The sequence below is a fragment of the Diaphorina citri genome, unplaced genomic scaffold, assembly GCF_000475195.1.
Source record: "Diaphorina citri unplaced genomic scaffold, Diaci psyllid genome assembly version 1.1 scaffold359, whole genome shotgun sequence".
NCBI lineage: Eukaryota > Metazoa > Arthropoda > Insecta > Hemiptera > Psyllidae > Diaphorina > Diaphorina citri.
The window spans coordinates 190,735-211,407 of NW_007377794.1; the positions used below are offsets into that span (position 1 = coordinate 190,735).

At 38.1% G+C, this 20,673-nt stretch overlaps 1 protein-coding gene across 4 annotated transcripts in view; it reads left to right on the forward strand.

Annotated features, from left to right (window-relative positions):
• The window catches only part of LOC103508010 (corticotropin-releasing factor-binding protein), a 36,341-nt gene that overhangs the window by 14,252 nt on the left and 1,416 nt on the right, over window positions 1-20,673 (forward strand). For 2 of the 4 annotated variants that reach the window (XM_026822728.1, XM_026822729.1), the window contains 3 exons: window positions 3,311-3,471; window positions 5,170-5,380; window positions 14,382-14,569. In XM_026822728.1, coding sequence (XP_026678529.1) covers window positions 3,311-3,471; window positions 5,170-5,380; window positions 14,382-14,569 — 560 coding nt within the window. Of the gene's footprint in view, window positions 1-3,310; window positions 3,472-5,169; window positions 5,381-13,940; window positions 14,039-14,381; window positions 14,570-19,843; window positions 20,069-20,673 lie in introns of those variants that run through there. The other 2 variants (XM_008472537.3, XM_026822730.1) reach the window with 2 other exon arrangements.

The following is a 20,673-nucleotide window of genomic DNA, read 5'->3' on the forward strand; positions in this document are numbered from 1 at the left end:
CTATTAGGAACATAATATAAATTTGATTGCTGTGTAAACGTTTGTCAGAAACCTAAGGGGTTTATCAAAAGGCTATTTTCTTCCTCCTGCTCCTTCTCTTCCTCTTCTTTTTAGCATACAATAGATAGAATAAACCTCATGTAGGTATAATAATAATAATAATAATAGTGCTTATTTATACTGCTCGCATAGGACTGAAAAGTCCCTTTACTCCAGCAGTAGGCTATTACTATTATTGTGGTCAAATTCTCAAATTATATTGAGGATAAAATTCCATACCTCGGCTGGGATTGAACCCACGCCCTCCCGTTTGTTGCCAAAAAGGTCCACTGGTCCACTTTTTGGAAAGGGCAGTTCTATTTTTCTTCCCAGTTTTGATTACTTAGTTATTATTTTCTGTAAGAAGAAAAAAAATGGCGTCAGAAGGTTAATGGCATGTTCCATTCATTACAAATGTTTTTGTTTCATAAAAATTTACATTCTTTGCGCCCTTAAATACTGCTAGGATGGAACTAAAAAGTCCCTTTACCCCAGCAGTCTAAATAAGGTCATCTTCTTCACCTCAAGAAGAAGATTTTCTTCTTCTTCTTCTTCTTCTTCTTCTTCTTCTTCTTCTTCTTCTTCTTCTCTACCACTACGTATTCCTCCTCCTCTCTCTTTCTTCCTCTTTCCCTCTAACCCTCTCTCTATGACTGAAAAGTCTTCTTCTTCTTCTTTCCTCCTCTTATTCTTCATCCTTGTGTCTCTTCATCATCTTCTTTCTGCTCATTTCTTCTTTCTCCCCCTCAGACTGTATGCTGGTTACCTCCAAGGAAGGCCACTTCTTCTACAAGTCCAAATCCATAGAGCCCGTGGCGTGTGGAGTCTTCCTCCTGACAGATCCGGACAAACTGGTTGAAGTGTACTTCGACTATCTGGACGTACCTTGCGAAACCGGCGGCCTCGTTTCGGTAAGTACAGAGTGGTGAATTTATCCTAGAGGCGCGAGTTGGACTCGGGGTCAGAATGGAAATTTTAGCACCCAGATTATCAAAATTATTATTATTGTTGATATTTTTTTATACATATTCAAATATTCAATGTTAGGCCAAACACCGTATTTTCCTTTCGGAATCTGAGACAATTTCCCTTTTTCTGAAGCTTTTTTCTCCTCTTTTGGTGTGGTAGCGCCCTGTACTAAACAGTAGGAAATCCCGTACCTACCTTGTTTATCCTACCACAATGAGACTCAAAAGCATTTCTAGGTATGAATCTGCAAAACGATCCTTTTTTTTGCCATTACCTACCCTATCTATGTAGGTACATAGGTATAATATACATACGTACTTCGGTAGGTAGGTAGGTAGGTACTGGGGTAAGTAGGTAGGTACCTACATACCTAGGTATTTTTATTTTTGTTTCTGCATTAACCTTGCCCTTCGTATTATCACGAAAATAAAAAGTGCATCTTTATTGTCTCCATATCCTATGCTAACTGAATGTTGATATCTCTACAGCCTTGAATGTGAATACAGGTGTTATTTTTAGGTCTTAAGTTTGTCAGGCCCAATTGTCCGGGGTCTATAAAGGGGTTTAGGATAAAGAAAAAAAAAATATAGGATCAAAATTTAGTATCATAGGAACCATTTGGCACCAAAAACCAAAAATCGATTTTTACTTTCTTTTAACATACGGCGTTTTTGCTTAGCACGGCAGTGTTAGGAAGGTAAGTTTTACAGGTGGGAAAGCTACATGAGGGCAGTTCTAAAGAGACCCTGTTTAAATCTTCAAAACTTTTTAAATAGCTTTTTAATACTTTTGAAACTTTATTCTCTTTTCATATTGACGGGAAAATACCTACCTTTAATCACCTACCTACTTGAAATTAGGTAGATACTAACTTATTAAAAAGCTTTCAGAATTTTTTTTTCTTTTTTAATTGCCTGGCTCCTAACTTTCTAAAGCTAAACTACACCCACTTCAGGAGTCACTTATTTGGCAATAAAATCGTGAATTAACACATCCAATCTGGGGGGAAAAGTCACAGGATTTGTGTGTGTGGAAACTATGTATTTCTTTCGTTATAAATACGATCTCCCCACCCCCTCCCTCCCTCAATGGACCTTCACAGGTATTTACATACATACATATATTACACCTTATACCTATAGCTTGGTAACTAGGTGTAAATTAACCTTATTTCTCCTTTCTCATAGAGTGTACGGATTTAGAAAGAAGAGCTGATAGCTGATTTTTTTCCCCTCTATTTCACACTGTTCTACTTACCATATTAGATTTGTAGTTAAAGATTCATTCGATTTTCCGCTAAGTGTTTTGTTGCTAGAAATAGATATCTAGAGGAAATTCCATCTTGTCATCCAACACTTGAAGTGCTTTATCAATAAATAAACTTGAAGTAGTTGAAAGGAATTTTTTCTCCTCTCTAGAAATTGGAATAAATCAGGGGTGAGATAAAAGGGGGATGTGCCAAGGTCGTGTGAGAATAGGAAGGGTCATTTAGCCTCGTGAGGCCAATCGAGGATGTAGATGAGATCTCAGACTTCCCGTCCTAGAGAAAATCTGAGGTATGAGGTTGCTTTACACAGGAAATCTCTCGTTCAAAAAGACCTTTTTCGTATTTTGCAAGCAAAAAGGGCGTCAATAAATATGTACTTCTATTAAGTGTGTATTACCCTGTAACTTGTACGTCGGAGAATCAAAAATGGATTTTTTTTTTTTTTTTTCAAAAAATAGCGACTCTAATTTTGGCCCTGAAATTGCAACCCGCTCTCTTAACCTTGAAATGACAAACTTGTATTTTGGCCCTTAAAGAAAAAGACCAACCTCAGGCCCTGAAATGGCTCGGCGCAAAGTTGCCGACGTAGGTTCTCTTTTCATCTTTCCTCACAAGATTCATTAATATTCGAAAGAAATATAAAAGTCTTACATGTAATGAATAATGAAAAACAAAACACTTCTGACGAAGAGTGACGTGATTGAAGAATTACATTTTCAACCTTTTGGCCTGGTGATGGCGCCTTCCCTTAAATACTGCTAGGAAGAACTAAAAAGTCCCTTAAATGTCCCTTTACCCCAGCAGTCTAATTAAGGTCATCTTCTTCACCTAAAGAAGAAGATTTTCTTCTTCTTCTTCTTCTTCTTCTCTACGACTACTTATTCCTCCTCTTCCTCTCTTTTTCTTCCTCTTTCCCTCCAACCCTCTCTCTATGACTGAAAAGTCTTCTTCTTCTTCTTATTTCCTCCTCTTATTCTTCATCCTTGTGTCTCTTCATCATCTTCTTTCTCCTCATTTCTTCTTTCTCCCCCTCAGACTGTATGCTGGTCACCTCCAAGGAAGGCCACTTCTTCTACAAGTCCAAATCCGTAGAGCCGGTGGCGTGTGGAGTCTTCCTCCTGACAGATCCGGACAAACTGGTTGAAGTGTACTTCGACTATCTGGACGTACCTTGCGAAACCGGCGGCCTCGTTTCGGTAAGTACAGGGTGGTGAATTTATCATAAAGGCGCGAGTTAGATTCCGGGTCAGAATGGAAATTTTAGCACCCAGATTATCAAAATTATTATTATTGTTGATGTTTTTTTTTATACATATTCAAATATTCAATGTTAGGCCAAACACCGTATTTTCCTTTCGGAATCTAAAAGACAATTTCCCTTTTTCTGAAGCTTGTTTCTCCTCTTTTGGTGTGGTAGCGCCTGTTTGTACTAAACAGTAGGAAATCCCGTACCTACCTTGTTTATCCTACCACAATGAGACTCAAAAGCATTTCTAGGTATGAATCTGCAAAAGTACTCATATTATACCTACTAAAATTATTGGCCCATTATTTGGAGCATATCCTCCAAATGCCACTGTTTGGATTCTCAACCCCCCCTCTAAAATCCTGGATACTGGCCTGACTTACTCATACGTGATATGTACTACATATTTTAGTTAGCTATTATTTATGTTCCTATAGTTCCTATATTTCCTTCAATTACTTTTATGACTAAACTAATACATAGGTATTTTACATATGTATCATTCTACTATCTACTTATACATTCACGCATTTCACGCCGAAATAATATATGTAATAATTATGTATCCTAGATGGGTTTTAAAACACCACCCTATTTCTAACGGTATGTTGATACATCAAGGATAATGGCATTTTTTTTTTTTTTCGTTTCAGTTTTGGCAGTGATGAAGAAAGGAAATGGGAGCTAGAGCGAGAGAGATAGAGAAAGAGAGAGAGAGAGAGAGAAAGAAAGAAAGCGAGAGAGAGAGAGAGATAGGGAGAGAGAGAGAGAGATAGGGAGGGAGAGAAATAGAGGGAAAGAAAGAGAGGGAGGGAGAAAGACAGAATTAAATGTCCGTGACATAGAAAAGAAGAGGACAAAATGTGAATTATGTGAAGGAATGAAGTAATGGTTACTGGAAATAAGGAAGAATAAGGAAAATGAAAAGGAAAGAGGAGGAAGAGAGGGAGGAGGAGAGAGAGAGAGAGAGAGAGGGAATAGGAGGTATAGATATGTGGGGATTATATTTCAACATCTTGGCGAGACAATAAAGGACATATTTTAGAAAAATAGAGAGAGAGAGAGAGAGAGAGAGATAGAGAGAGAGACTATTTCATTTTAAAAGGAATGCCTGTTAATATTGTTGAAGCTAGAGAAGAGTAATACACAATATTGTAGGTACTTACATATATTAGTCAAGTATTTGGAGTGTGGAGCAGTCAATACATCATAGATTACACAGTAGTACATATGTACAATATTGTCCAATATTTTGAAGAAGAAGAAGAAGAAGAAGAAGAAGAAGAAGAAGAAGAAGAAGAAGAAGAAGAAGAAGAAGAAGAAGAGGAAGAAGAAGAAGAAGAGGAAGAAGAAGAAGAAGAAGAAGAAGAAGAAGAAGAAAACGAGTGTGAACTATAAATACCATTTTGGTTCTTCTTTCAAAGTTATATGACTTTGACTTAAACCAATATGGCACAAGATCAATCTCCTCAAAATTACTGGCAATGCCACTGCACCGTTCTTCTGCGTTTGAGAGGTCTTACCATGTCATTGCGGTACGGTTGTGGAATTCCTTCTCTCTTCCCTTTCAGAACGATTAGACCTTAGCAGTTACTGTTCCTTCTGTCAAACCTGATAATAGAAAAAATCGTCTTCACTTTTGTTTCAGTTCGTAGACGGTTGGGAGCTAAACGGCCAGTTCTTCCCGAGTCTTGAAGATCATGAGAAACCTTTGCACGAGCGATTCACTGAGTTTTGTGGTACGAAGCGGATCAAAACCGTTTTCCGGTCGTCCCAAAATGCGGCCCTTATTCAGTACCGTGTCCCTACGCGGGGCAAAGGCTTTAGCTTCTATGTCCGCTATCATAAGAACCCCACACGTGAGTACTTGTTTTTATTTGTTTAATCGTTTGTTTGGTTGGTTGGTTTTTTATTTAATTATTTTTAAAGTCTTGTTCTCAGTTGTTCGGAAAATGCTGAAAGAAATCTGAACTATTTTCAAATAGGTAGATAGCTACCAATGAAATAAAACCCAACCAGAACCAAATTACAAATAAATGTCAGACTATATGGAATGCTGGAGAAAAGGGACGTACCTACTGCTACAGAGTAAACAAGGTGAGTTTATTCTATTCTACGGTTTATGGAATTGAATAGACTTTCGAGATACGTAGGTCCTATGCAACACACATGACATTAACATACCTAGAAAGCAAAAATTCACAAAGGCAGGATTTCAGCATTTTTTGAACAATCCAGTGAGAACCATTTATAAAAAGTAAAAATGAAACTACGCCATTTTAGCCACAGCAGCAGCCGTTTCTTCTTCTTCTTCTTCTTCTTCTTCTTCTTCTTCTTCTTCTTCTTCTCCTCCTTCTTCTTCTGCCCTCTTCTTCTACCTCTTCTTCCTTTCTTTTTTTTTCTTTTTTTTTTTTTTTTTTTTTTTTTCCTTTAAATAATTTAAAGAAAATAATTTTTCTTTGTCTTCTCCTTCTTCTCCTACTCTTCCTTGTTCTTCTTCGTCCTTTAATTATTTTTCTTCTTCTCCTTCTCTTCTCTTCCTACTTCCTCATTCTCATCCTCCTCCTTCTCTTCTCTTCCTACTTCCCCTTTCCTCATCCCCCTTCTTCTTCTCCTTCTTGTTCTTCTCCTCCTCCTTCTTCTTCTTCTTCTCCTTCTCCATCTGCTCCTCCTCCTTCTTCTTCGTCTCCATCTGCTCCTCCTCCTTCTTCTTCGTCTCCATCCGCTCCTCTTTCTCCTTCCTTTTCTATCTATTTTTCCACACATTCTTACGCTCCTTTCGTCTTTCCACTTAATGGCTTCTTAATTCCCTATGTGTATTCCCTAGTGATCGTCCTATTAGCTGATAATCCTTGCTTTGACAAACTTACTCATGCAAGTGCTTAAGAGATGAGTAGAAAACTAGAACGTATAGTACCCGGGGCCGTATTTATGAGGAGGGGGCAGGGGCTTCTTTCTGCTCCTAACCGTAGTAAAGTACTCATATTATACCTACTAAAATTATTGGCCCATTATTTGGAGCATATCCTCCAAATGCCACTGTTTGGATTCTCAACCCCCCCTCTAAAATCCTGGATACTGGCCTGACTTACTCATACGTGATATGTACTACATATTTTAGTTAGCTATTATTTATGTTCCTATAGTTCCTATATTTCCTTCAATTACTTTTATGACTAAACTAATACATAGGTATTTTACATATGTATCATTCTACTATCTACTTATACATTCACGCATTTCACGCCGAAATAATATATGTAATAATTATGTATCCTAGATGGGTTTTAAAACACCACCCTATTTCTAACGGTATGTTGATACATCAAGGATAATGGCATTTTTTTTTTTTTTCGTTTCAGTTTTGGCAGTGATGAAGAAAGGAAATGGGAGCTAGAGCGAGAGAGATAGAGAAAGAGAGAGAGAGAGAGAGAAAGAAAGAAAGCGAGAGAGAGAGAGAGATAGGGAGAGAGAGAGAGAGATAGGGAGGGAGAGAAATAGAGGGAAAGAAAGAGAGGGAGGGAGAAAGACAGAATTAAATGTCCGTGACATAGAAAAGAAGAGGACAAAATGTGAATTATGTGAAGGAATGAAGTAATGGTTACTGGAAATAAGGAAGAATAAGGAAAATGAAAAGGAAAGAGGAGGAAGAGAGGGAGGAGGAGAGAGAGAGAGAGAGAGAGGGAATAGGAGGTATAGATATGTGGGGATTATATTTCAACATCTTGGCGAGACAATAAAGGACATATTTTAGAAAAATAGAGAGAGAGAGAGAGAGAGAGAGATAGAGAGAGAGACTATTTCATTTTAAAAGGAATGCCTGTTAATATTGTTGAAGCTAGAGAAGAGTAATACACAATATTGTAGGTACTTACATATATTAGTCAAGTATTTGGAGTGTGGAGCAGTCAATACATCATAGATTACACAGTAGTACATATGTACAATATTGTCCAATATTTTGAAGAAGAAGAAGAAGAAGAAGAAGAAGAAGAAGAAGAAGAAGAAGAAGAAGAAGAAGAAGAAGAAGAAGAGGAAGAAGAAGGGCCTTTAATTTGATATATAGGTCGATAAGGTTTGGATAAGTCCTTCTATGGGGTCAGACACACAGACAGATAGACAGACGACACCGAAGCGAATACAATAGCCCGTCCACTATACCTTTTTTTTTTATTATTATTACTATCGTAATCATAAAGGAAGGACGGACTAAAAAAGGAATGATATTAATAAAATCCTCTTTGAACTCTAAAAATAAATATTGAAGCACCTACCTACTTATACCTAATATTCGATTAATCCTTTCATCTTTTGACTCTCAGGGAAAATATACAAACAAAGTAGGTACCTTACCTAACGAGGTACCTTTAGTAGTTACATTGGTAATATTTTATAATGAAATTAGAGGTGCACAAAGGACGCATACTACAAATACGTACCTTTGTTATTCCTTGAATAGATCAGTTGCGCTTACTTGGGTGATGTCTCAAAGTCATAGAGCAGTGGGGGGTGATTAATTGATTATACAAAGGTATCCATGGGGGTGATTATACAAAGGTAAGCTAGGCTTTCAAAGACTTCTTTCCAGATAAATTCCTTTTAAAGGTTGACCTATTGTTAGACTTAATTCTTAATCCGACTTGACATGATGAATAAAAGGAATGTTAGGACATGACTAAAAGACATGATGGGGAATGTAGAATGGAGAGAAGAAGGACGAAAGAGTGTCAAAAGAGAAAGACAATAACGTGATACCCTATTATTTAACACGAGACACCATTTATCAAGCGAGAAAATGGAGGAAAAAGAGAATAAGAGAAAAATACCTATAAAAGTACACATGCTCATTTTTAGTATTTTTTCGCCTACTAGTTCTTGTTCTCCTCCTTCTTGTTCTTATTTGTGTTCCTCTTTTTCATATTCTTCGTCTTCTCCTTCTCTTCCTTCTTCTTCTTCTCCTCCTCCTCCTCCTCTTCTTCCTTCTTCTTCTCCTCCTTCTTCTCTTCCTTCTTCATCTTCTCCTCCTCCTTCTCTTCCTTCTTCTTCTTCTACTCCTCCTCATTTTCCTGCTATTTTTTCGACACATTCCTTCGTTTACCCCCCCCCCCCCTCTCTTTCCTGACATTAACATAGAAAGCAAAAATTCACAAAGGCAGGATTTCAGCATTTTTTGAACAATCCAGTGAGAACCATTTATAAAAAGTAAAAATGAAACTAGGTACGCCATTTTAGCCACAGCAGCAGCCGTTTCTTCTTCTTCTTCTTCTCCTCCTTCTTCTTCTGCCCTCTTCTTCTCCTTCTTCTTTCTTTTTTTTTTCTAGCTTTCCATCTCAATCTCACACAATGGGTAAAAGGTTTTCAAAAAGAGACATAATAGATAGATAGGTAGGTACCCTACCTAGGTGAAAATATACTGACAACAAACCATATTAACCTGACTCGAAAATTTCTCTCTCACCCTTTTTCCTTTTTCTTACTTTCACTCTCTTTTTTTCTCTTTCTCTCTTTTCTCTTACTCTCTCTCTTTTCTCTTTCCCTTTCTAACTCTCACTCTTTTTTGTCTCTCTCTCACTCTCTTTTCACTTACCTACTCTTTCTCACCCTCTTTTCCTTTATTCTTACCCTCTTTCTCTCACTCTCTTTTCCCTTGGTCTTACTCTATCTCTCTCTTTCTCTTTCCCTCTTTCTCTCTCGCTCTCTCATCTCCTTAATAGATACTTTTTGTGCTTCTATCTCTCCATTTCATTTTTCCTTTTATAAATAATACATACACACCTAGGTACCTCTCTCTTTTTCCTATGTCTTCTAATTATATTGAGAAAATGGCTTATCCTTTCCCCTCCTTCTATCTAATATTTTTACATACCTAACGTAGAAAAGCATTTCCTATCTTTTCAAGTAATAAGAATAAATTGGTACCTATCTGGAAAGGTACTCTAAATTCTATTTACGTGCAAAAAGTTTCCTAGTAAGGACTAACATCCCACGTATTAAGGGTAGTAATATTAAGGACTCCTTAGTAGGTATGTGCCCACGTACGTTTTTACTTTCCCTCTAAGGAGTTAAAGTTTGCTTTTAGAGAGTCACTCCGAGAGAACTCTAAGCTATAAGTTTCAATTGAGTTAGAAAGTTAGGCGAAAGTTTTATTTAAGTGTTTGTTTATTTTTGTAACTTGGTACTGTGAGATGACAAAAGGTAGGTGTACGGTGAGTTATGAGACGAATTTTGAGTAGGTATTACTTTGGTACCAGTAGTAGGTACCCATCTGTACGTCTGACACGGCTAAGTTCAAGCGAGAAAATGGGGAAAAAGAGAACAAGGGAAAAAAAAAAGAGAAAAATACCTATAAAAGTACACATGCTCATTTTTAGTATTTTTTCGCCTACTAGTTCTTGTTCTCCTCCTTCTTGTTCTTATTCCAAGCGAGAAAATGGAGGAAAAAGAGAACAAGAGAAAAAAGAGAAAAATACCTATAAAAGTACACATGCTCATTTTTAGTATTTTTTCGCCTAATAGTTCTTGTTCTCCTCCTTCTTGTTCTTATTTGTGTTCTTCTTTTTCATATTCTTCGTCTTCTCCTTCTCTTCCTTCTTCTTCTTCTCCTCCTCTTCTTCCTTTTTCTTCTTCTCCTCCTTCTACTCTTCCTTCTTCATCTTCTCCTCCTCCTCCTCCTCTTCCTTCTTCTTCTACTCCTCCTCATTTTCCTGCTATTTTTTCGACACATTCCTTCGTTTACCCCCTCTCTCTCTCTCTCTTTCCCTCCCCCCTCTCTCTCTCTTTCCCTCCCTTCATCTCTATTTCTCTATTGTCGAACCATTTATCTCCTGTCCATACACATTCAAGACGTCACCCATAATGGACAGATGGACAGGCTCTTTTTAGAGCAAAATGGTGTAAAAAAATAAAATAAAAAAGAGTGGGACGATGGATAAGTAAATAGGAATGGACAGGGGTAGGGTGTTAGAACTCTCTTTCGCAAGCTTCCGGTGATGTTGAGTAAGTTGGACATCCCATAGATGGACTTTGAAATTGGGTATTTTGATCTTATTTTTAGGAAGCTATAAGTTTCAATTGAGTTAGAAAGTTAGGCGAAAGTTTTATTTAAGTGTTTGTTTATTTTTGTAACTCGGTACTGAGATGACAAAAGGTAGCTGTACGGTGAGTTATGAGACGAATTTTGAGTAGGTATTACTTTGGTACCAGTAGTAGGTACCCATCTGTACGTCTGACACGGCTAAGTTTACTTACAAAAAGTAAGTTATTACTAAAAGTAAATATAGCTATTGTCAGCCTAGTTAGCTTGGTAGCGGTTATGCCTTGTAAGAGCTAAGTTGCGGGTTCGATCCCCTATAAATTTTGGTGTGTTAACCATGGGCTGCACAGCAAAAATTTATGTGTTACCAATAAAAATTCAAGGGTTTTGAAGTACCTAGTAAAACAATAAAAAAGCATTTTTTTTTTTCATCCGAACCAGCCCTCAAAGGGGGTAAAGGCAAAGGATAAGGGGAAAAAAGGGAATATAAACCGAAAGCCATAACGTGTTTACATATCATTACGGAACATTTATTTTGATGTGTTTTCAAGGGGTATTTCCCTCTTCACAGATTCTCCCTTCAAAAATAGATTTCTCCCGGCACCTCTAGCGATTTCCCTTCCCATCTTGATGTGAAATGGAAAGAAAAATATTTTCCCTTGAGATTTCCCTCTTCACAGATTCTCCCTTCAAAATCCCTTCAAAAATAGATTTCTCCCGGCACCTCTAGCGATTTCCCTTCCCATCTTGATGTGAAATGGAAAGAAAAATATTTTCCCTTGATTGTCAACATCTGTTGGGATATGTTTCTTTTCCCAAAATCCCTCTACCTATTCATCTCAGCCTAAAATCCCTCCTAATAACAACTTAGGAATACCTACATACGTCTTTTTTCGAACATTTACTTACCTACGTCACGCGTCACTCGATAAACGCAAAACAGTCAACTAAAATTCAAAAGGAATTATTAGGTACCTTGGGATAGAATTATTTTTACCTAGGTGACAGCAATAATACCTATAATTTATTGTAGGAGTTAGGAGTTACTCGTTGTTATTAGTGTTTTATATTGTAAGCTTCAATAAAATGTTTTTCATTTCCACGTCAAAAATTAGAATTCTCTCAGAAAACTGACGTCAAGATAATTTATTGCAGGAGTTACTCGTTATTATTAGTGTTTTATATTGTAAGCTTCAATAAAATGTTTTTCATTTCCACGTCAAAAATTAGAATTCTCTCAGAAAACTGACGTCAAGAGGGATTGATAAGAAGAACGAACAAGGTCACAGTGACAGAAAGGATCAGTGGTTAATAGGTGTAAAAGAAAGAGAGGAAATTGAAGAAAAAGGAGAAGGAGGAGAAGAAGAAGAAAAAGAACAACAAGGAGAAGAACAAGAAGAAGACGACGAAGAAGAAGAAGCAGCAGAAGAAGAAGGGATGAAGAGAGAGAGAGGGAGGAGAGTAGCTATCGCAGTATCACAGGCATATTCGGAAGAAGAAGAAGAAGAAAAAGAACAACAAGGAGAAGAACAAGAAGAAGACGACGAAGAAGAAGAAAGAAGAAGAAGCAGAAGAAGAAGAAGGGATGAAGAGAGAGAGAGAGAGAGAGAGAGAGAGAGGGAGAGAGAGAGGGAGGAGAGTAGCTATCGCAGTATCACAGGCATATTCGGAAGACTCAACACAATTTATTTCCCTTTGATATTTGAATCATTAATGTTGTTCATGGACATGTGAAGACCCCCTATCTCTATTATCATAATGACCGTTCACATTTATTTATTTTTATTGTACCTAAAAAAAAAGAAGAAGAAGAAGAAGAAGAAGAAGAAGAAGAAGAAGAAAAAACATCAAAGGTACATTTGCCTAGGTATTGTACATATGTAAATATTTAGGTGTACCTACCTACTGTTAGGGTTGTTATAGTTGTTAGGTATACAACCTACCTCTATTTAGAATTTTAGACCCTTATCCCTTTTTTTCAAACGAGCAATTTTTCGATAAGAGGCCATTGGAATATCCCCTACCAAAAGGCCCTTTACACGTGTACCTAAGGTAAAACGCCCCGTAAGGTATTTTGTATCCCTGTGAAATTTGATGCCTCGGTTCGATGCCAGCTTTCGCTTTCTCGTGAGGAAGAAGAAAAAGAAAAAGAACAACAAGGAGAAGAACAAGAAGAAGACGACGAAGAAGAAGAAGAAGCAGCAGAAGAAGAAGGGATGAAGAGAGAGAGAGGGAGGAGAGTAGCTATCGCAGTATCACAGGCATATTCGGAAGACTCAACACAATTTATTTCCCTTTGATATTTGAATCATTGATGTTGTTCATGGACATGTGAAGATCCCCCTATCCCCTATCTCTATTATCATAACGACCGTTCACATTTATTTATTTTTATTGTAAAAAAAAAAGAAAAAAGAAGAAGAAAAAAGATCAAAGGTACATTTACGTATTGTACATATGTATCTAAATATTTAGGTGTACCTACCTACTGTTAGGGTTGTTAGGTATACAACCTACCTCTATTTAGAATTTTAGACCCTTATCCCTTTTTTTTCAAACGAGCAATTTTTCGATAAGAGGCCATTGGAATATCCCCTACCAAAAGGCCCTTTACACGCGTAATACCTAAGGTAAAACGCCCCGTAAGGTATTTTGTATCCCTGTGAAATTTGATGCCTCGGTTCGATGCCAGCTTTCGCTTTCTCGTGAGATGCTTTCTAAATTTTAAAATTGATAGCCTTTGCTCATCAAGCTATGGCGGTGAAAATTGTCTTGCTATGAAATTCAATATTGGTTGACACCTACCTAATAAGTGTATTTTTACGTGGTTTTTTTTATTATTACCAAAATATTTTTTTATACTTATCTCTCTGGAAGTCGGGACTGATGTTATCGAAAACAGTTGCTCCGTTTATTATCTACCTTTATTCAGCTTTCTTTTACACCTGGGTCAGGAAGGGAAATGGGAAGTAGATAGGTATTGGGTGATAAAATTACATTATCTCAAACCAGAAAGGTGCTTTTTTTCAAGAGGTTTGATAGAGGGAACTGTAACTGCTAAGGTCGTTCCGAAATCGAAGAGAGAAGGAAGATAGGAATTATCTCAAACCAGAAAGGTGCTTTTTTTTAAGAGGTTTGACAGAGGGAACTGTAACTGCTAAGGTCGTTCCGAAATCGAAGAGAGAAGGAAGACGGGAAAGGAGAAAGCCAGCGGTTCCGAGAACGAACATTATCCCCTGAGGATAATATCCGTACCGGTCGGGAATCGAATCCGCAGCCTAGGACTTACAAGGCAGACGCGCTAACAACCAAGCTAACTAGGCTGGCTCTACCGGCTTAATTCTTCTATTTAATGATGTATTGTATTTTCGACCACCCTGTTTCAGCGTGTAACATTCTCCTGGAGGGTTTGTCGGACGTGTACACCCTCCGCAACTACGGCAAGAGTGTCAATTGCTCTCTGACCACCCTGTATCCAGCCCAGGTCAAAGTCCTCTCCGGGAAAGGAGAAAGCCAGCCGTTCCGAGAACGAACATCATCCCCTCAGGATAATATCCGTACCGGGCGGGAATCGAATCCGCAGCCTAGGGCTTACAAGGCAGACGCGCTACCAACCAAGCTAACTAGGCTGGCTAGGATAGGAGAAAGCCAGCCGTTCCGAGAACGAACATTATCCCCTGAGGATAATATCCGTACCGGGCGGGAATCGAATCCGCAGCCTAGGGCTTACAAGGCAGACGCGCTACCAACCAAGCTAACTAGGCTGGCTCTACCGGCTTAATTCTTCTATTTAATGATGTATTGTATTTTCGACCACTCTGTTTCAGCGTGTAACATTCTCCTGGAGGGTCTGTCGGACGTGTACACCCTCCGCAACTACGGCAAGAGTGTCAATTGCTCTCTGACCACCCTGTATCCAGCCCAGGTCAAAGTCCTCTCTCTCGGGGTTGGACTTTCCAACAGCAAAATCAAACGCAACCAAGATGTCGAAGTGGAAACCGGAACGTTGCATAAGGTGAGGGGGATTTGGTTAGAATAGAATAGAATAGAATATACCTACCACATTAAATTTATACCAACTGCTAGGATGAGACTGAAAGGAAGAGCGGTTAGGTGGAAGAGACCTAGATAGAAATATTTTATGTCCTCGCAAAGGGATTTTTTTTTTCTTCTCGTGATTGGGTATTGAAATCCATTTTTAGAGGGATTTGACTCTACACTTTAGTGACCGTTTAGGTATAAGGTTTTACGTTTTAGTGATGGATGTTTTAGTGCTACCCTACTTCGGTGACAAGCTAACCGCTTACTTTCATTTATTTTAACTCACCCAGCTTAAGTGGGGCCGGGAAAAGCCAACAGTAAGCATTTGCCCAGATGGTCACCCATCCGAATACCAACCACAAGAGTCGTTGATTAACTTCAGTGACCCATTGGGAACTGGTACATTCTTATTTGTTTAATCGTTTGTTTGTTTGGTTGGTTGGTTTTTTATTTAATTATTTATTAAAGTCTTGTTCTCAGTTGTTCGGAAAATGCTGAAAGAAATTTGAACTATTTTCAAATAGGTAGATATAGCTACCAATGAAATAAAACCCAACCAGAACCAAATTACTAATGAAATGAGACTAACAAATTACTAATGTCAGACTATATTGAATGCTGGAGAAAAGGGACGTACTGCTACAGAGTAAACAAGGTGAGTTTATTCTATTCTACGGTTTATGGAATTGAATAGACTTTCGAGATACGTAGGTCCTATGCAACACATGACATTAACATAGAAAGCAAAAATTCACAAAGGCAGGATTTCAGCATTTTTTGAACAATCCAGTGAGAACCATTTATAAAAAGTAAAAATGAAACTACGCCATTTTAGCCACAGCAGCAGCCGTTTCTTCTTCTTCTTCTTCTTCTTCTTCTTCTTCTTCTTCTTCTTCTTCTCCTCCTTCTTCTTCTGCCCTCTTCTTCTCCTTCTTCTTTCTTTTTTTTTTCTAGCTTTCCATCTCAATCTCACACAATGGGTAAAAGGTTTTCAAAAAGAGACATAATAGATAGATAGGTAGGTACCCTACCTAGGTGAAAATATACTGACAACAAACCATATTAACCTGACTCGAAAATTTCTCTCTCACCCTTTTTCCTTTTTCTTACTTTCACTCTCTTTTTTTCTCTTTCTCTCTTTTCTCTTACTCTCTCTCTTTTCTCTTTCCCTTTCTAACTCTCACTCTTTTTTGTCTCTCTCTCACATGACGAATCACGAAAAGGATCAGAAGAATTTACTCAAATCGAAAGCAAAGCAAACACTCTCCAGAAACAAAGACAGCAAAAGATTTGGATTACCAAAAGATTTGGAGAAAATGGAACTAATGGAAGCAAGATTTCCATTTTATATTTGCTTCTTTTTTCGTTCTGGCTTTGTTTGAAAATAACGAGTGGTGTTGCAAAGAAAAAGAAACAGATTATTTTGTAAAGGAGTTCTGTTTCCATCAACTCTTTCTCTTTACTCTCCTTTTTCTCCCAATTTCCCTCTTTTCTCTTTCTTTTATTCCTCACTCTCTTTCCCTCTCCCTTTCTTTCCCAATATTTGTCTTTAATTCTCCCTCCGTTCCTCTTCAACCCCCTCTCTTCTTTCTCTCTTTTTCTCCCCCTCAGGTTCGTTATTTCTTTCCCTCTCTCTCTCTTCCCTTTCTTTCTTCTTCTGCCTTTCTTTCATTCTCTATTTCTCGTTCTCTATCCCTCCCTCTCTTTCTCCGGTTCCCTCTGATTCCGTCTCTCCCTCCTTGTTCCACGGAGCGTCTGTTTGGTAAAAGGTTGTGACCCGCTGGCATTAACACCGTTCTTGTGTCTTCGCTGCTCCTCATTCTATTGTTTATTTCGTCGTTATCCTTCTTCCTTTTGTTTTACTTGTTATTCTCCTTTCCCTCCTTTTATCTTGTTACCTACTCACACCAATCACCACCTTCTTTTGTTTTCTTGTCTCCTTCTACACCTACACCTACGTTTCCTTTGTCTTCTTATCCTCAGATCTTAATAAACCTAACCTCCTACTCATTTGCTTAGTAATATTAATGAGGAATAATGAACTTACATAAATAATAATCTTATGTAGGTACCTGGCTTAAATTAATATGATCTGGGATGTTAGGTACATTGTACATTGGTAGGTATGTATCTGTCTCATTTACTCATTTTCAAAATTTTGTAGGTACCTAGGTATAAACAACAGTATTCTTTAACAGCAAAAGTTGATAGGTAAAACGTAGGTACCTATTTGTAGTGCGGAATTCGCACGAACGACCTGTCATTTATCAATGTTAAAGCGCCTTTAGGGAGGGGGGACGGAATTCTCTAGACAAAAGGGCCCATGGAACCTTTCGGAGGACCCTCAAAGAAATAAATTTAATAATCGAAGAATAGGACTCTCAAAAAGGTGTGGTGGAAAGTGTATCCAGCCTTTAAACATGGATTGGCCCTAACCTGTCGGGACCTAGGGTAGCTGTTACCTAGATTCTAGATGTAACCACAGTCCATTGACCTATTTTCAATTCCAGTTGCCCGTGACGTGGCGGAAAGTTCGAAGCGGCAACTGAATGTGAGATTTTTTTTTCATCAAGCGTGTAGTGACGTAACTTTTTTTCTCGTTTTTAGTCCGTCCTTCCTTTATTATTACAATAGTAATAAAAAGGTATAAGGGACGGACTATTGTATTCGATTCGGTGTCTGTCACTCTGTCTGTTCCCATAGATCCATAGAAGGACTTATCCAAACCTAGTCGACCTACATATACATATATCAAATTAAAGGTCTTTTTACCAGAAACACAAAAATGGTGGTGCAAATTTTGTCCTAAAAACCATAAAGCCTTTTAGCGTCACCTATGTTAAGCTACGCCGAGCAAGGCCTGTCACTCTGTCTGTTATCCAAACCTAGTCGACCTACATATATATCAAATTAAAGGTCTTTTTACAAGAAACACAAAAATGGTGGTGCAAATTTTGTCCTAAAAACCATAAAGCCTTTTAGCGTCACCTATGTTAAGCTACGCCGAGCAAGGCCAATAAATGGATGGGTGACTTGAACCTTATATTGGGAGTAAAGGGAGAACGGGCTCTAGTCTTGATTTTAAATCATTACATGAAAGTAAAATCAAAAAATCAAATCAAGAATAATAATAAACTGAATATTAAACAAATTAGGTAGGTACAAAGGTATTCTTTAACCATGATCGAATAAACTACGGGCTAAAAAATTTACATAGGTACTGATTTTCTTTAATCACGATCGAATAAACTACGGGCTAAAAAATTCCCGGATGGGCGGGCCCAGCTTGTTTAATCGGAGCGAAAGAAAGTTTTCATTCCACCTACGTATGTACAATGTACATAAATATAGACTACATAGGTAGGTATTTCGTAACACCAGAATCTGATGAAGTAAAAACAGCAGTCTTAAGGTGTGTCCACACATAGTCGATCGGCTGTCGATCAACATCGATTCGATGATAACAAATTATTCATATAAAAAACATTAAATTTGTTTGATAAAAAGAACGAAGGGAGAATTTTAAATGTAAAGACAATCATTACAATCAGATTAATTAATTTTATTCCATGAATTTTTTATTTTTCATCTCTTCTAAAGTCTAAGTACTGCTGCTGTAGCAAAATAATAAATTTTGCAATTTAATGTTGCTAGATTTTGGTCTAGCGTGTCTTGGGGTGCGGCACCTGTTGTTTGTAGGTACCTAGCTTAAATGAATATGATCTGGTATGTTAGGTACATTGTACATTGGTAGGTACGTATCTGTCTCATTTACTCATTTTCAAAATTTTGTAGGTAGGTATAAACAACAGTATTCTTTAACAGCAAAAAAGTCCCCTAAAGTTGGTAGGTAAAATGTAGGTACCTATTTGTAGAGCGGAATTTGCGCGAACGACCTGTCATTTATCAATGTTAAAGCGCCTTTAGGGAGGGGGGACGTAGGTACCTACACGTTTCTAGGTAGTATCTAGGAACTATATATTTTTAATGCAATTAAAAATTTAAAATTATTTTCCCTTGATTGTCAACATCTGTTGGGATATGTTTCTTTTCCCAAAATCCCTCTACCTATTCATCTCAGCCTAAAATCCCTCCTAATAACAACTTAGGAATACCTACATACGTCTTTTTTCGAACATTTACCTACTTACCTACGTCACGCGTCACTCGATAAACGCAAAACAGTCAACTAAAATTCAAAAGGAATTATTAGGTACCTTGGGATAGAATTAAGTACTCTTGTAGAATGTAATTTTCTCATTTTATTGACATTGTTTATTTGTATTACGAAAAATACGTTTTAGGACTTTTGGGAATCAAAAGTATTACCTACCTATCTACAGCTAATAAATAGGTAAAGAAAATACCTCAATGTTATTTTAGGCTGTCAAGTGTGGAATGGACATTTATACCCCAGTAAAGCAGTTTTGATAGGGATATTTCATTTTTGATGGAACCACAGATTTCTATTACTACATAGGTACATGTTGTATGGGAGATAGGAGGTACAAAATCTGTGGAGTGAGGATGCAACTACGGGGTAAAATTTTGTGTGGTCGCCTGGAAACTATTTTGTTTATGCAATGTGCCACGCAGCGGGCCCATCAGCTTGTTTAATCGGAGCGAAACAAAGTTTTCATTCCACCTACGTATGCATTACAATGTACATAGACTACATAGGTAGGTACTTCGTAACACCAGAATCTGATGAAGTAAAAACAGCAGTCTTAAGGTGTGTCGATCGGCTGTCGATCAACATCGATTCACAATAAATTCACATCGATCGACAGCCGTCAACTATGTGTGAACACACCTTTAGAGGATAAAAAATGCTTTTAGAAGTACCTAGTAAGTAGGTATGTACAACCTACACCTCTGGTACTGTTAAGTACCTTGATTTTACTATCCTTCTTCTGGGTTTTAGGTATGAGAGATAGGAGGCACAAAATCTGTGGAGTGAGGATGCAACTACGGGGTAAAATTTTGTGTGGTCGCCTGGAAACTATTTTGTTTATGCAATGTGCCACGCAAAAATTCTAAATCTGATTTAGCTGTTCCAGGTGGAAGGCACCTAATAGAATCCATGAAGTAATGTAGGTATCTAGATTGTAGGTGCATACTACCTAGTGATCATACCCATGTCTGTTGGTACGTAGATACCTATTACCTACCTACTTCAAAATAAATTCAATGATCATAGAGCGATAGAGCCCCCCCCCCCCCCAAAAAAAAAACTTGTGCTTAGTAGGCTGACAAGCGTAAGTTTCAATACCGTATCGGTTTAGGTCGAGGAAAGGGGAGGAATAGGTACGTTTTGCTAGATACGAATACAACGACTTACTCGATCCTGTGTGGTGTAACCACGGTGCGGTTAGTGTCCAGTGGGGAGTTCGACAATGCAGTGACCGTGGCTTTGACTCCCGCCCAGGTCGAAGATCTGGATGCAGCTTCTCTCGTGTGCGGAATGTAAGAGGTGCGTCCAGCAGGGATATTTGAATACTTAGTTACCTACATAGGTAGGCTATAAGATATAATTGGTATCGTTATTGCTGTCAATGGGCATTGTAGATGTAGATTATAGATAGCTAAGTCCTTCTTCTTTTTCTTTTTTGCCTTTTCCCGTGTACAGACGGGGTCGGCGTTTGTCGTCAGCCTCTCAATCAGCCCTAACTTGGGTGATTGCTTTGGGCTGACATTTGGTTTTGGCTACAAATTTTACGAGTGGATGCCCTTTTCTAACTTGGGTAGGAAAGGGACATAGTTCTCTGTGTTCCGCTAAAGACCGGTTGGAAAGGAGACACGGTTCTCTGTGTCACTATCCCACCCGGTCTGTCGTTCTTTTTAGGCCGGCCACTCACGACAGGTTTTGTTCGATCGATGATCGATCGACAGCCGTCAACTATGTGTGAAGACACCCTTAGAGGATAAAAAATGCTATCTTTTTAGAAGTACCTAGTAAGTAGGTATGTACAACCTACACCTCTGGTACTGTTAAGTACCAGGCCCAAACTGTCATGCAAAACCTGTCGTGAGTGGCCGGCTTTAGGTCGTTACGTGAAGTGTCTGTCTCAAAACATC